Raw genomic sequence first — 17,049 nt, forward strand, 5'->3', positions numbered from 1 at the left:
AACTAATATAGTACAAAGGTGTTGATTAAAAATTACACCACTCCAGGCCCCTTTGTTTTCCACATAATTAATATTGCCAATAATTAAGAAGTTCCGGATCGAGTCCGACACCGATACCAATAGTATATTCACCTGTTACCTGTTACCTTATCTGTACGTTCCACATCTGACAGGCGCACCACCAAACGGCGTATTTAGAATTTTGCTGTATACTGTTGAGTAAAAAATAATCCATTCCAGGCCCTTTTGTTTTCCAAATTATAAATTTTACCAATAATTGATAGGTTCCAGGTCGACGGGTTCAAACAGAAAGATTTTGAAAGCAGAGAAAACTGTGCGTCTTTTATACCAATACTAAAATAAGGCATACGCTTAGTTATATACATTAATTCAGTCACGGACCCGCGATATCACGGGTGTGTTCTAGTGTTGTATAATATTTCGGTACATATTTCTTCCGAAGTTCAGTAATAGTACTATTATTACATACATATAAATAATGATATTCATCACCAATACATGATTCATTACATAAGGTACATATGCGATCTGTTCTAGCGATGCTGTACCATCTGCCAGTTTCCATAGGAATGTTTAGGTTACATGTTCTCAGTTATCAAATCCAGATTCTTTTATCCTCTGGAAGACGTAATAGATAATTTTCCAGGCCAAACTGAGATTTAAATAACTTATAACATTCGCCACGAGACGAGTTATCGATATTACTGAACCACTTTTGAAGAAACTGATCTTGAAAAATCTGTTTTATAACGGGTTTGATAGTTGAATAATCAATGTATTGGTTGAAAAACATATAACCTATTCCTGAGTTGTCAAATATAGATTTTACAAATGACACCCATTTAAATTCACAAATACCATCATCATGTAATTTGAAAATAAGCTTATACATAGAACTACTAAGTTTGTTTTCATTTTTAGCCATTCTGCTCATTCTAGTTATAAATGCAACACTAAAAAAATTTAAAAACAAAATAAAACAGCAAAAATTAAATTTGAATAAACACAACCAAAATTAAATTAAAACCCCCGATATACATTAAAAACCAAGTATTTACTTGAGCAAACAATCTTAAATAATATCCATGGCATATTTCACTCTGTTCATTATAGGTACCACAAAAAACATCAGAAAATAATAAATACTATTCTACATCAACGTTGATCAATGTAAAGTGTTAGTTGATATAAAATATAAATGTAACTAAATTAGAGACGGATTTCATTACTTATATAACAACTGTAATGGCAGACATTTCCCCAAATGAAATAGAAGAAACACACGATATTGTCTAGCATATAACATTGAAAAACCAATAAAAATATTTGAGATAAAAATATATTTCAGTTAAACAGTACATTTATAAACCTCAAGATGGAACATACTAAAAAATATATTTAAGTTAAACAGTACATTTATAAACCTCAAAATGGAACATATTAAAACTGTATAGATTATGTTTGTCTCGTAGACAATAAGCGGTTTGTCTCGTAGACAATAAGCGATTTGTCTCGTAGACAATAAGCGGTTTGTCTCGTAGACAATAAGCGGTTTGTCTCGTAGACAATAAGCGGAAATGAGACAGTCTTAAAGTTGATATTTAAGCAAGTTTTAGAATCTTAATGTCATACTAAATAGAAAGTTTCATTTTAAGCTTTTAGCGACTTATTTAAAACCTGAGTGAAAAGCCTGTTTTCATTTATATCACAATAAAATAATATAAAAACGAAAAGCTCGTTTTTGTGAATTCATGACGTGTGTATTTCAAGTTTATGCCCAAAATATCCACATAGACTTATTTCTGTCGTTGATTCATTACAAAAAGGCACAAAAAAATCTTACATTAGGCAGACCTGTTGCCTTTTGTTGTTTGAAAGACATACAAAAGACAAAATCACGAAAAACCAATAAATGTGTGCCATTCTACATTTAATCTAAGTACATTTATGTATATAGTACTATGTTTAAAATTGTTACAATATCTTAAAAAAAATACAAAATAAAATCCTTCAAATGCTTTGCACAACAGAGGGAACATCTATCCTCCACAACCTCCGCATCCCCCTCCACATCCACCGCCATCACCACCATCACCACCGCCACCATCCCCACCAAAATAACCACCCCCGTCACCTTCATTGCCCCCATCACCTTCATTGCTCCCATCACCTTCATTGCCCCCATCATCACCTCCATATCCTCCACCACCCATAGTCCCCATCATCACCGCCCCAACCAAAGTCTCCACCATCCCCATTCTCTCTTCTTCAAAATCTCCAACATCATTGTCATCATATCCGTAATCTTCATTGTCATGATCACAGTCATAGTAATTATTGTCTATGTTCATGTCACCTCCATGACTTCCAAAACTGCTCCAACTTCCCCAGTATCCACCATAAGGATGTGGTCCCCAGCCCCAACCATATCCCCATCCATAGCCTGGACCGTATTTACTGAGACCATTGCCTAGTGCACCTCTTAAAATTATTCCTGAAATATAATGTGAAATCAAAACGAGTTTAATCAAACGTTTTCAATGATGCCTTTGTATACTACTAAAGTAGTATGTTTTATAATACAATAACGACATATATTACGATTGACAGTGTTTGTAAATGTATCACTTTGTTCCTATAATTTATCACGAAAAAGAATTATAAGAAAACATTTAAACATCTTTCTTGTTTGGATCGGACTATTGTCACAATTATAATCACAATGAATGTACATTATGTTATAAAAACGTTTATACTAAAGTATAAAAAATATATCCTTCAAAAGATACCAGGTATAATTGACCTGACAAGTGCAGTTGTTAAGGAATAAACGTACTCCCTTATTAAAACATTTAACGGACTACCTACTAATAATGAGATAAAAAGGCCATTTGACACATTTTCAAATAGATATATATATATATATCCCAAAACTAATCTGCATACACAACATTGTTGACTTATCATATATATAGCCACTGAGGGACATAATTTTATACTGTAACCTTGATCTGACCACTAGATCATGAAAACTAGAGCCTGCATTGCTAACCTTGGTCTATATGCATATCTAACAAAGGACACTCTCCAACATTGTAGACGAGAATAGACTTCATGCCAAAAATCTCTATTTTGTTGATCTTGTATTACTGATCTTTTAGTCTGTCAAGTTTCTCTCTATCTACTTTAGTTTTTGCTCAAAACACAAAAGAGGGTAAAACATCCTCATTTAAGGACAATCACTCCTATGAAGAGTGAGAGTCTAATAACTATATAAGCAAAATTACTTTTTAATAGATCTTGCCTTGCTGATAATTTTTTTTATTTAAAGTGTCTATTTTTCTATTATAACTTAAATCATGTCAGGCATAACGGAAAAAAGTTTCTCTTTAAATATCATAGTTTTCATGATAAAAGGCAAAATGACAAAAAAATGGTAAAAGGAGTAGGGGCAATAAGGCCCTTATTTGGCCCAAAAATTACTGCAAATTCAAAAGTTATCATACATATTCTTAAATAACTGAAAACTAGACTAAGGTATAAGGTACTAAGAAAAACAAAACAAATTTGTCATCGAACAAGTTACCATGGCAACAAATCATGACTAAATTTGCATATTGTGTTAAATTTCGTGATTTTCTATGTTTTTTCATTAAATTTTAAGTATATTTTAGATTGAAAAAGTATGTGCGCACCCAAGAAACAACTTTATATTTGGTAAGATTATGCTAATAAAACTTCTGTTTAATTGTTGTGTTGTTTCTTGGCTGCGCAGGATGTTTCCACAACGGAAATAAAGATAGTAAACTGCATAAATTCTATATTTTTCATCGTTTTTGTGAAAACAGTACATATAATGACGTAATTGTGACGTCATCAGATAAAAATCTTTACATTTTTCATCTATATTTCTTGTCCCGATGCATTTCTAAACATTATGTGCCAATTTGAAATGGTTATCAAACATTTTATTTTCTTGGGCAAAAAATAGGCCTTAATGCCCCTACTCCTTTGTCATTTATGGGCAATAACTCCAATACAAATTTGTCTGACAGTTTTGACGTATATGGACAATTGGAAGAGCTCATCATTTTGAACATTTTTGCTCCTTTTAAATTTTCTCTATTTATAATGGTTCACAAAAAAATTACTATAAAGGGCAACTCATTAAGGGGTCAATTGACCATATGATCATATTGACTTATTTGTAGATCTTACTTTGTGGAAGATTATTGCTGTATACAGTTTATCTCTATCTATAATAATATTCAAGATAATAACCATTTCATTAAAATTACCGATTCAGAGGCAGTAACCCATCTACGGGTTGTCCTATTTGACTGAAAATTTCTAGACAGATAGATCTTAACCTGAGAAACATTTGTACCCCGTCAGATTTGATCTAAATGTTTTAGTTTCAGAGATATAAGCCAAAACCTGCATTTTACCCCTATGTTTTATTTTTAGCCATGTCGGCCATGTTGGTAGGTATGCGGGGTCATTGAACTCATTTTCAAACAAGATACCCTAATTATGATTGTGGCCAAGTTTGGTTAAATTTGGCCCACTAGTTTCAGAGGAGAAGATTTTTGTAAAAGATTACAAAAAATTGCGTACTTTAAAGGACAAGAACTCCTTAAAGGGTCAATTAAAAAATTTGGCCATTTGACTTATTTGTAGATCTTACTTTGCTTAACATTTTTTGCTGTTTACAATTTATCTCTATCTATCATAATATTCAAGATAATATCGAAAAACTGCAAAATTTCCTTAAAATTACCAATTTTGGGGCAGCAACTCTACAAGGGGTCGTCTGATTCGTCTGAAAATTACCTGGCAAATAGATTTTTACTTAATGAACATATGACTGCTGTCAAGTTTGCTCTAAATGCTTTTGTTTCTGATATATAAGCCAAAATCTATATTTTACCCCCTATGTTCTATTTTTAGCCATGGCTGCCATCTTGGTTGGTAGGCGGGGTCGTCGGACAATTTTTTTAAAGTAGACACCCCAATACTGATTGTGGCCAAGTTTAGTTAAATTTGGCCTAGTAGTTTCAGAGAATATTTTTGTAAAAGTTGACGGACGACGGACGCCAAGTGATGAGAAAAGCTCACTTGGCCCATTGGACCAGGTGAGCTTAAAATGAATAGATGCAATATGCATGTAAGAGGGGGAAAATACTCACCACAGCCAACCCATATACTATACATTGTTGAACGGTCACGCCTAGTATTAAAGATCATAATTTTATGATTTTTCATGTTCTATATAGTCGATGACAATAAAAAAATTTACCATTGTCTTTGGCCAAAAGAAAAATGACAAACGGATTAAACAGTTAACAAAGCACTACACAGAAAATTAAAGATGGAACAACACGAACCCCCGCAAAAGTAGGAGAGATCGTCTACTCATTTCTATATTCATATTCGTGAAAAGAGGACAGGATTGTGGATATAACAGAAAGATTTCCATGGTCATCTGTGACACATTTATTCTATAATGGTCAACCAAATCACGATGACTTACATTAACTTTTGGAAGGGTGATTCCATTACACGTTTTTGATTAATCATATAGTTACAATCTAAATGCAGAAAAAAATCACTTTTCAAGTATTTTTTTTAATCACATTTCTGATTAAGTTAGCCTGGGAACCTGGCTCACTTGACGAAAAAGCTGTCCCAGATCCTTGGCTATGAATAAGACTAACTGTATCCACAATACATTGTTAAAAATAAAATCATTTTACTGCACTTCAATCATTCAATAGTTGAAACGGTCCCTAACAACCAATAAGTTTTTTAATTAATTATTTTTTTTGCATTAATATTTTTTTTATGTTTTTTTTCTTACCTTTCTGTCTTGTTTGCCGGTTTGGTGGATAGCCATTATTTGTTGGTGGGTAAGCTAAAAATGCAGATAGTATCAGAGCAGAAAATATTTTGATATCATTTATCATCTATACTTTCTATGACGGGAGGTTATTTGCAATTCAAGCATTGCATAGAATAAATATGTATAATCTTAGTTATGCAAATGATGATTTTTACCCATGTTAGCATTTTTTATGAAAACTATAGGAGATAGAAAAAAATGTATCATACTGTCTTTTAATACTTATTTTCGGCCAATGTTTGTGTGTTTACATAATATATTGAAAGCTATGGTAGATAGACTGGACCTTTAAACGGCAAAAATGATGAGCTATATAGATCTACAAATCAAGATATATACAAGATAATACGAATGTAATTGTCAATAAACTCCTTATTGTAGCTGTTGGTCCAAAATTCAATTACAACCCATAGTTTCATTTTTTTTCATAGTATTTTCTTGAACACTATATCGGATGGACGATACTTGCTCCATAAAAAATATCAACCAGACAAGATTTTCACCCACACAGTTTCTATTAATGACAATTATTCTTCTTGCATTGTATCAGTGTTATGCAAGAATTCCATGTGAGCGATACAGTGTCATTGAAGTCGCTAGTTGGTTTATACTTCAAAATGTTCATAAAGTGTATGCAACATTTGATTTGCATTCAAAGTCTAATCCAGCTTCAAATATAGGATATTTTAATATAATACAGTGATACATTTAAAAACAAACGTTTCAAAAATAGTTGACTTACCAGGATTGGTTTTAGCAGCTGCAATAGAAAAAAATTGAATTAGATTGCAGTGTATACAAAATAGTTTATAAAAAAGAGACGAAAGATACCAGAGGGACAGTCAAACTCGAAAATAAACTGACAACACCATGGCTAAAAACGAAAAAGACAAACAATAGTACACATGACACAACATAAAATACTGAAGAATAAGCAACACGAACCCCACCAAAAACTAGGGGTGATCTCAGGTGGTCTGGAAGGGTAAGCAGATCCTGCTCCACATGTGGCACCCGTCGTGTTGCTCATGTTTTAACAAATCCGGTAAATAGTCTAATAGTATAAATGATGACACCTAACTGTCATAGCCACACTCCTGTCCTCTCTTCTTATTTTGTGACAACGCGACTGTAACATATCACCGAATTTTTACTTTCAATGAGCAACAAACAAATGAACTCATCATAGATAACAGGATCAAAAATTTATATTTACGCCAGACGCGCGTTTCGTCTACAAAAGACTCACCAGTGACGCTCGAATCAAAAATTGTTTAAAAGGCCAAATGACAATAGTAGAGCAGGATTTTTTCTATTTTCTATAGCACCTGAATATACCCTCCGTTCATTTCGGTTATTGTTGTTCAATAGTTAGTTTTCTGTGTAGAAGGTTGTTTTTTTACTGTTTTGTTGATTTTCCTTGATTATCATGTTGATTTTTTCTCTTTCACTTGTTATGTTCCTTTTTTTATCTTATCTAAGTTAAACAGTTCATCATTTTTTTTAATTCACTTGAAGTTCAACATCAACAAGTTCTATGCAAAATCTTACAAAAATTAATGACATTACAAATTACTCTTGCAAGATTTGTTTCCTCTTCATACTTACGATTCACAACGTTAGAATTGAATCGATATGGTGGTGGTTGTCCATTTTTTCGTGGATGACCATTCTTTTTTGAGTGACCCTTCTGCTTTGCATGGTGAGAATGAGGCGGTCGTTTTGGTCTTGTCGGAGGTGGAGGTAGCTAAAATAAGATATATCACTTTAATCAATGAAAAGTCTTACAAAATCAATTTATGTATACAACTGCAATTGCTAAACACATTAATGAATTGCATTTAAACGCCAAGAAGGACACCAAATCTCAATTAATTCTCAATGTGTCTCAATGAATGTATTATAAATTATTGGGAAATCACATTTTTTACAGAAAATACAAGAAAGCATTGAAACTTATAGAAAATAAAAGGATTTGGAGTAAATGTGCATGGGACAAAATCGCACACAATACATAGAAAAAAAAAATTATAAATGAACAGGGCTTTTGTTCCTGTTCTTCATCTAGACAGTTGAGGTAGGGTCTTCAATAATGAACGAATCATTTATACCCTACAAAAAGGTCAAGACGGTCCCTAGCGTCGCCTTAAGCGGTACTATTGATAAAAATAAACTGTTATCACAGAGATATGTCTCGCCTTTTTGTAATTTTGATAATGCAAATATTGAAATTAAAATAGCTATACTTTAACATGTAAGTTTTGCAAATATTCAAAGTCAATGAACCATGAATGAGGTACATGGGTAAACAATCTCTATGGAAATGAGATGTGCAAATGCTAATATAACTGCACACCAAATACTATTGACTTATTATAAGTTGTTCCCCTAAAACAAACCTAATGACAAACATTAACTTGTAAACTATGTAAAAGTTTTAAAGTCAATAAACAATGCAAATGGAGTGGGACTATATAATGTCCATGGAAACGATACTTGCGAATGCCAATAAATTTGCATACCAAATATCATTGACTTAACATTAACAGTTCATCTCAAACTGATCAAATCACAATAACAAGTAAACTAAGCGAAAGTTTTAAAGTCGATAGACCATGACTGAGGAGGCGGGCCAAATATTCTCTATGTAAATGAGATGTGCTTATACTTTTACAACTGAATACCAATTAACATTGGCCTACCACTAGTGGATCCCTTTAAACCGACCTAATCACAAACTAATACATGTTAACTAAGCAAAATTTCAAAGTCAATATACCATGACTAAGGGGGCAAGGCCAAATAATCTCCATGGAAATGAGATGTGCCAATGCTAATACAACTGCAGACCAAATATGATTGAACTACTACTTGTGGTTCACCATAAACTAGACCTAATCACAAACTAATACATGGTTGACGCCGCCGCCGCCAACGCCGGAAACAGCATACCTATGTCTCGCTTTTTGACTCAGTCAAGGCGAGACAATAAACCACAGTTCACCTTCTTGCTCCCCACCTGTCTCAGAATGCCAACTTGTGCGATGCTTGTGACGGTTCTCCACTCGAAAGCACCAGGGGTACAAGAAAAGTGCAGTTATTTTGAAAGACATCGATCGCCGCTAAAATATGCTTTGAAGTTACACATTTTACACATGTCGGGAGCGGTCAATGAATTACATAATTACATAAAGCTACATTCATAGGTTTTGGATTTTCAAATATTTTGATCTCGAGCATCACTAATGAGACAGTAACTGCCGAAATGCGTATCCGGTGCAGTAAAACTGATGCCATTAATGTTGTTACTTCCACTGTGCTGATACCTCTGCTGGTGGATTGCCAGTCACCGAGAGTAACCCTAGCCCAATAGTCAGTACTGGGTACTGACATGAAAATACTCTAATTGTTTCATTGAAATTGGCTGTTATGAAATTTTTTAAATCATGTTAAGTCAACGAATGTATCTCCCTCAAATAAAGCTCCGATTCCATGTCCGGGTTGGCTTTCTTTTTTTTTACCTTTGTTTGTATTTTATCAGCTGTACAACGTTTATATTAGGTTTTGAATTTTTCAATATTATGGTGGTGGTCATCACTGAAGAAAAAACAATTGTACTGTTAATGTTATTATCTCATACTTACTGTTGGTTTTATAACATCGAGCCAAGACCTGTAAATAAGGTACATACATATTAGTGTAAAAATATATTGTGCGATATCTTTAAAATGAACAAACACAAAACAATATCCTTCCCATTACTTTTTACAATTTTTTTTCTAAGTTTATAGAAGATAAGTTGGGAGAATATTTTGCAGTACGTATGATACAAATTTAAGTGCGTACATGTTTCTGGATTAACTGGTTTTCCTTCACATCATTCTGTCAGAAGTTAAACTCACTTCATTTCATCATCTCCTCCATCAAATAATATCCAGTTCATGACAATATTTAGTTTTTTCGTTCCTTTCTTGAAAATATTAGGTATACCCATCATATGGATTGCCAATCTGCCTTTGGGAAGCTCTGGTCTCCCAGTTATATGAAGGCACATTGGTCCTACTGCCATATAGTTTGCTACCATCTGAAATCAACAACTGCTATGTTAGTTTAAATATAATCAAAGAGGGACATAAATCGTGTTTCTTTACCATCAAAACACGTAAGAAATAAAGGGATATAATTAAACAGCAGGGCAATATTTTTACTAGCTCAATCTTGACAGGCAGAGTTTATAAAAAGTCAAGTGTCAATGATTAATTATATATTATATGCACGTTTGAAGATAAATTGAAAGCTATGATTTTGGCGCCCGCTTTAAGATAAATTCAGCGAACGAAATAATCTTATGTTTTAATATATGTGTTTTCGACAGTAAAACAAAGATTCTGTTTTGATTGTCGAATGCCTAATGTAAACATGCAGTTGATGAATGCTGTATACCTTATAAGAATCTTACATATCTCAATTGATACGTTATACACGTGTATGTTCACTCTATACTGACTACAAATACAGGAGAGTTATGAGGAGGAAAGATTAAAAATGACACTTCGTAAATTTATGGACACCATCACAAATTGGTTTATCCATACGATGTGTCTTTGTCTAAACTCACTAATGACATTTTTACCACGTCATAGATGGTTTTACATCTAAGTCGTCTGTCTGCTAAGTACCAAACGTGACCTATTCCCAAATATGACTGTTATACCGAGTATATTGTGCGTTTTTCTGTAATGCGTGTGTTTGTTCTGTATTTCTGTCACATAGTGTTGTCATTTTAGCGATATTATTTAACATTGTCATATAAGCGGGAGGTTTGGCTTACCATAAAACCGGTTCAACTAGCATTTTTTTTAATTTAAAATGTCCTGTAACAAGTAAGGAATATGGCAGTTGTTATCAAATAGTTCGTTTCTATGTATGTTGGCGTAAGAACTTTCTTATCCCAGGGATAGATTATCTTAGCCGTATTTGGCACAACTTTTTGGAATTTTGGATCCCCGATGCTCTTCAATTTTTTAATAGTTTGGCTTTATAAATATTTTGATATGAGGATCACTGATGAGTCTTATGCAGACGAAACGCGCGTCTGGCGTACTAAATTATAATCCTGGTAATTTTGATAACTATTTGTTGCAATTCAGTGTTCCAGTTGTTCTTTTGTTTTCCTCTTATAGTTGATGTGTTTCCCTTGGTTTTAGTTTGTAATCCGGATTTGTTTTCTCGCGATCGATTTATGACTTTTGAACACCGGTATACTACTGTTGCCTTTATTTAAGTAACATCAATAACAGATGGGTATGTCGTATCATAAGTTTAAATGTGATGTGGTTATATGGTGAACGTCTGTGCGTGTGGGTTTTTTCTCGTAACATTTAAATATGTAAGGTCTTAAGGATAAGAAGGACAAGATTCTCCTACATAATTAGAATTTAAGTTCACTCATACAAGCTTAATGGTTTTCTACCCAGGAATAAATAAGCTCAGCCGTAATTGGCAAAATCTTTCGAATTTTGGTTCCTCAATGCTTTTCAACTTCGTACTTAAATTGGTCTTTTAACGGTTTTTTCTTCGAGGGTCACCAAAGTGTCCCTTGTAGATAAAACGCGCTGTCTGGCGAAAAAAATATTAGCCTGGTATTTTTGATGATTTTTTTCACAATTAAATGACTTTAATATAAAACACAAAAAAAATAAAAGTCACCTTCAGTTTAACACCACCACTGTGCTGGTAACTGCTGTCGTCGGGGTACCATATTAGACTGCTGTCTTGATACAATACAAAATATCGAGACTTCCAACCTTTGCAAATGCACCCCTCTGTGAACAAATATATATTGATATTAATAATTATAAACCTTCATGTTAGAAATAAAATACAGACATTATCTATTATTGAAAGAAGCTTCAAAATGCATGTTTGTCTTCTATTATTTAATTGTATTTTAATTTAGAACGGGATGTTCTTAAATAAGATTTGTTATTTTTTTTATTTTTTTTCCCAATTTACTGGGTGATGCTCCATTAGTAAGACATCTTAACCACATATAAATGAAAAGTCACAATTTACAAATATTTTTCTCATTAAAATAGTTATACCAAGTTAAATAAAATTATCGCACCAAAAAGAGTGACGTCATTGCGCTAGTTTCTGTAATGTTTATGAAATTAATATCCTTAACCTAACAGTAAATTGTTATTTTCGTTCATGATACTATTAACCTTATTTTTGCCAAGCTTTCGTCCTTAATGTTGATTGATTTTCATACGTACTTTCGTAAATCTTCAGATAGCCTGTCTTTACCACAGGTTCAGTTGGCTCTACAAAAAATGCATGTTCAATGTACATGTATGTTAACAAGAAAATGTTTTTTTAACATCAGAGACAGATTTTCATTAAATTTTATATCGTCATTTGATGTAATTGTTTAAGTAAGAATCTTTACCTACCAGTTTATTTAATTGTACTATCAGAAATTCTCCGGCATCCTCTTTGGCAACAAAACTGGTCACCTATTGCAAGACTTTAGTTAGGTTTGTTAAAAAAATTCCAATGATGGCTGAAAACTAATGAACGTTCGATGAAAAAAACTGTGACTTTTCATTATCAATGAAAATTTGAAAAAAAAACGGTGTGATTTATACACGTAAACCATTGCATTTCGTTGTGCCACTTTTCCCTTCTACCACTTTCTGAACAATAATCGAAAAGTTTATGCTGTCAGCTCGTTACACTTCTTTCAATGATTATGTTAAGCATACTTGGCAGCTAGATTTTAAATTTCAATCATTATTCAAAAGTTAAAGTAGGGAGCAGGTTTCCAAGATTTTAAGTAATAACAAACATGCGAGAGTTTTTTTTCAAATTTGTTTCCTAATCCCATATTTGAACTTAATGTAACATTGCACTACTTCCTAAATAAATACTATTAATGCAAAAGTGAAAAAACTTTCTATGTTCATTTCGTTTTGTTCCCCCAGTTTCGATATATTGCAATTTCCCAAGGTTGACGTCATACCAGCATTTAAAAAAAAACCGGAAATACTTGTTATATATTTTGGTTATGTTTCGTTTCTTAAAAATTTCTTTAATTAACGCAGTATGTTCTTGCTAAAAGGCTTCTGTATCAAAATACATGACTTTTTTGGTGGTTGAAATGGCTAATTTCATGCAAAACACGGATATTTGGAAACGTTTGAATGATCATTCCACTTGCATGAATTTGATAACAAAAATACTTCTTTTTTTTTTAATTTAGTTTTGATAGGACACACAATCATGAGTTCTACGATTTTCATGACGTCATGACGTCGTTTAAAGACGACTACCTGGTAGTAAAGAGGTCGACATTTTAGAATAATAATGCATAAAACGTTGGATCAACACATTGCTAAGTGGGCAAATTCAGCCAGTTTAAAACAAGTGCGAACACATTTTGATACATTGTTACATTTACACATTCTTGCTCCATTGAGCAAATTTAATCTCATTTTAAGACTTGGAATATGATAAAGGGACTTTTCCTTTTAGAATTTTCCTTAGAGTTGGGTACTTTTGTTATTTTACTTATACGGCGATTAAAATAATTAATATGTAACATGAAATTTGTGTCAAAAAGTAAAGCATTATAATTTTTCTATATATGTATGATTAATTCCAAATATTTTTTTATCCAAATTTTTGTCAATAACTTTTCGAAAATATCTATACTGCAAAAAGGGAAAGGCAAATGAAAACAGGTTTTGTGTAAACTCCTATGTTGGGTTCTTGTTGCTCAGTATAAAGTTTTCTATGTTGTATCTCGTGTACTGCTGTTCGTCTTTTTGGTCGTTTTGTTTTTTGCCAAGACATTGGCAGTTTGTTTTCGAATTATTGGTTTCAATACACCTTTGGCATCTTTTGCCTCTCATCAATGTGTATAAATAATTAACTCCATAGGTTGGCTAGGGTATTGAAAGATGGTCATCCTAGACTTGTATAAATTCGAGGCAAGGTCCAGTCAGAATGGGGACGTTAAATCTTGTCTCGTGTAGGGAGTGTCATGTTAAAGACCCCTTGCAACAACTTTCGGAGGGGTATCTTGTTGGTCTGTTACAAGTCAACATTTCTGCACTTATCCAACATACCCAAATAGGGAGAACAAATTGTGCGCCTCTCCTTGTCGACCTCTTCTTATTTCCATATGAGTCGGAGTTCCTTCAGACACTTGTCAAAAACAATAAGATCAAAGAAGCCAGATCATTTAATTCCACATTCAGATATATTGATGATGTTCTCTTCATTAACAATCCAAACTTTTCTGATTGGGTTCCATTAATATATTCTCCAGGGCTGATATGAATAAAACTACATAAGTTAAGGTTTGTTCCGAACGGAAGGATTTTTCTACATGTCCTACGATAAATTAGTACTACGATTGTTTTTTATGCATATCAGCCCAGAACTAGAAATTAAAGAAATAACAGACACGTCTTCCTTCGTCTCATTTTTAGACATAAGCGGTTATCTCAGTACCAGAATCTATTACAAACGAGACGATTTTAATTGTGAATTTATAAATTTCCACAACCTTAGCAGCAATACACCAACTTCACCAATATATCGGATAAACATTTCCCAACTCAATCGCTATGAGCTTGTACTTGATATTCTTACTTTATAAAACGTCACCAGTGTCTGGGCAGAAAGTTTATGAACCAATATTACGTCACAGAACGTCTCGTCCTTTTTCCAAAAAAAAAAAAAAAAAAGCTCATCGGAAGATACCAAGAGCTTGTTCATAAATATTGCGTATCAACTTTACAAATAATACATGAGGGTCTTGAAGTATAGATTCTATGTACTGACGATGTTTGTCATCTGATAACGTGTTATAATGTTCTTTCAACTTGTCTTTTATATTTTGAACCTTACTGTTTAGTACATTTTTGGTAATATCCTCTTTGCGTGACTTGGTATTTATACATCCCGCCATTGCATTAGTGTGCTATGGTAATTTTTTTTGTATTCTTGTCTTTCGTTTTTACTTATGTGTTTTGTCTATAGAGTGTCTATTTCCCGCTAATCACCCAGGTCGCCCTATCTTGCAAAACCTACACAATAGCCATACATTGAAATTTACTGTTATAACATTTTGTATAGCATTTTAAATGAAGGAATGCATCTACCTCGTGGAACTTTTGATCCTGTTTGGTTTTATTGGCTCTTCAACGTGCAATTATTTTGTACCGTTAATGTTATTAAGAATTTTTTTTTCTCGTCCTGTATTGAAATATATTGTCACTGGACGTACAGAAATTAACAGTTATTCAATCAAACTGTTAGTACTTTATGATTTTTTTTCTACTGAAAGTGGAATAATTCCTTCACAAACATGTAGTAAGAGACGTTTACACTGTCGAAAAATTAAATCTCACTCCGTTTGAACGTTTTTTACGCCCATTTCACGTGTTTGTTGAACATAGAAATGTGATAGGGGGAATTCAGTATATTATCATTCAGGTTAGAGTTTTTGGTTAAGTAGTTTAACGTAAAGGTGGGGTCACTTCAACTTGAAACTTAGTACATACGTTCACATGATCTGACCTATTTTAATTAAAATCAAAATTAGGAATTTGACCCCAATTTTACGGTTAACTGAACATTGAAATGTATTGCGAGAGGCGCAAGGTTGTCATTTGGGCACAGATTCTTGTTTCTCTTCGTTTGTAATTCAAAATGAATTTACGTGTTTTGAACATCTATGTACCATTGTTGCATCTTACATACTTAGATGTAGCAGTATTTTTCCTAATGCTTATAATAAATGCCTCTCAGAATAGTTCTTTATGTGCATTCTCCTATACATCTGTTGTTGCTCACCAACTATATTAATGCGTCTGTCTGTTTAATGTCAGTAACCTTGTCGCTGTTGTACTTATGTATCGTGTCACTGTGTGTTCGTATGCAGGATATTGCCTATAATACTGGTAGGTATATAGTTATCAAAAGTACCAGGACTACAATTTTATACGCCAGACGCGTGACTGTATGTTAGTCTCTTTATGTCTATTATATTTTGTCGTATTGTAGGGTTATGGTTTTTAAGAATTACTATATTCATTTCACATTGTAGCCTTATTGAATAAAGTTTAATGCTTTTTTCGACCAAATTCAATATTTTTTTTCCGTTTAGTATCAATCGTTGAAATAGCAAGTAAGAAGCATTTACATTAAGTGTTATTTTCTCCCTATATTTTCAAGCTTTTCGTAGCATGTAAAATTACCATACAAGGTTAAACTATGTATCATCAACGATCCATTGAATGCACGCTATGGAACGCCACAGCTGTCTTCTGTGGAACTCTGATATTACTTTATCATTACTTAATGATATTTTGTCTTTACTTACTATGGTTTTGACGTTACGTAATGATGTTTTTATATAACTCAATATGGAATAGTCATTACTTAATGATATTTCGATATTACACGATATGGTTTCGCAATGACTTGATATCGTTTTGTCATTACTCAATATGGTTTTGTTATTACTCAATATGGTTTCACCATTATTTAATATGGTTGTGTCATTAGTCAATGTGGTTTTAACATTACTTGATGTGTATGTGACTTAACGTAATGTAGTTGTTTCATTACATAATGTGGTTTTGTTATTTCGTAATGATGATTTGTCTATTCTTTATATGGTTTTAACATAACGTAATGAGGTTTCAAAATTTGACGATTTTCCCCTTCTTGATGTGTTTGTTTCATTATTTGATGTGGTCTTGTCATTCTTTGATATGGTCTTGTCATTCTTTGATGTGGTCTTGTCATTCTTTGATGTGGTCTTGTCATTCTTTGATGTGGTCTTGTCATTCTTTGATGTGGTCCTGTCATTCTATGATGTGGTTATTCCATTACTTGATGAGGTAAAACCACGTGACCAATTCGGAAAGAACTGTTCTATTTTTAGATAGATTTCCATGTTGTATGTGCCTTGAGGTTTCAAAATTTGACGATTTTCCCCTTCTTGATGTGTTTGTTTCATTATTTGATGTGGTCTTGTCATTCTTTGATATGGTCTTGTCATTCTTTGATGTGGTCTTGTCATTCTTTGATGTGGTCTTGTCATTCTT

General features: G+C 33.0%; 1 protein-coding gene across 1 annotated transcript in view; it reads right to left on the minus strand.

Moving 5' to 3' along the window:
* Positions 1–329: 329 nt before the first annotated feature.
* Positions 330–17,049, minus strand: part of LOC134710711 (dermokine-like) — a 29,194-nt gene continuing 12,474 nt past the window's right edge. The window contains exons 2-9 of the mRNA XM_063571103.1: positions 12,202–12,249; positions 11,633–11,748; positions 9,826–10,007; positions 9,568–9,595; positions 7,532–7,670; positions 6,666–6,683; positions 5,882–5,935; positions 330–2,515 (exon numbers count right to left, since the gene is read on the minus strand). Coding sequence (XP_063427173.1) covers positions 2,061–2,515; positions 5,882–5,935; positions 6,666–6,683; positions 7,532–7,670; positions 9,568–9,595; positions 9,826–10,007; positions 11,633–11,748; positions 12,202–12,249 — 1,040 coding nt within the window. The 3' untranslated portion in view covers positions 330–2,060. The remainder of the gene's footprint in view (positions 2,516–5,881; positions 5,936–6,665; positions 6,684–7,531; positions 7,671–9,567; positions 9,596–9,825; positions 10,008–11,632; positions 11,749–12,201; positions 12,250–17,049) is intronic.

The sequence above is a fragment of the Mytilus trossulus genome, chromosome 3 (assembly GCF_036588685.1).
Source record: "Mytilus trossulus isolate FHL-02 chromosome 3, PNRI_Mtr1.1.1.hap1, whole genome shotgun sequence".
NCBI lineage: Eukaryota > Metazoa > Mollusca > Bivalvia > Mytilida > Mytilidae > Mytilus > Mytilus trossulus.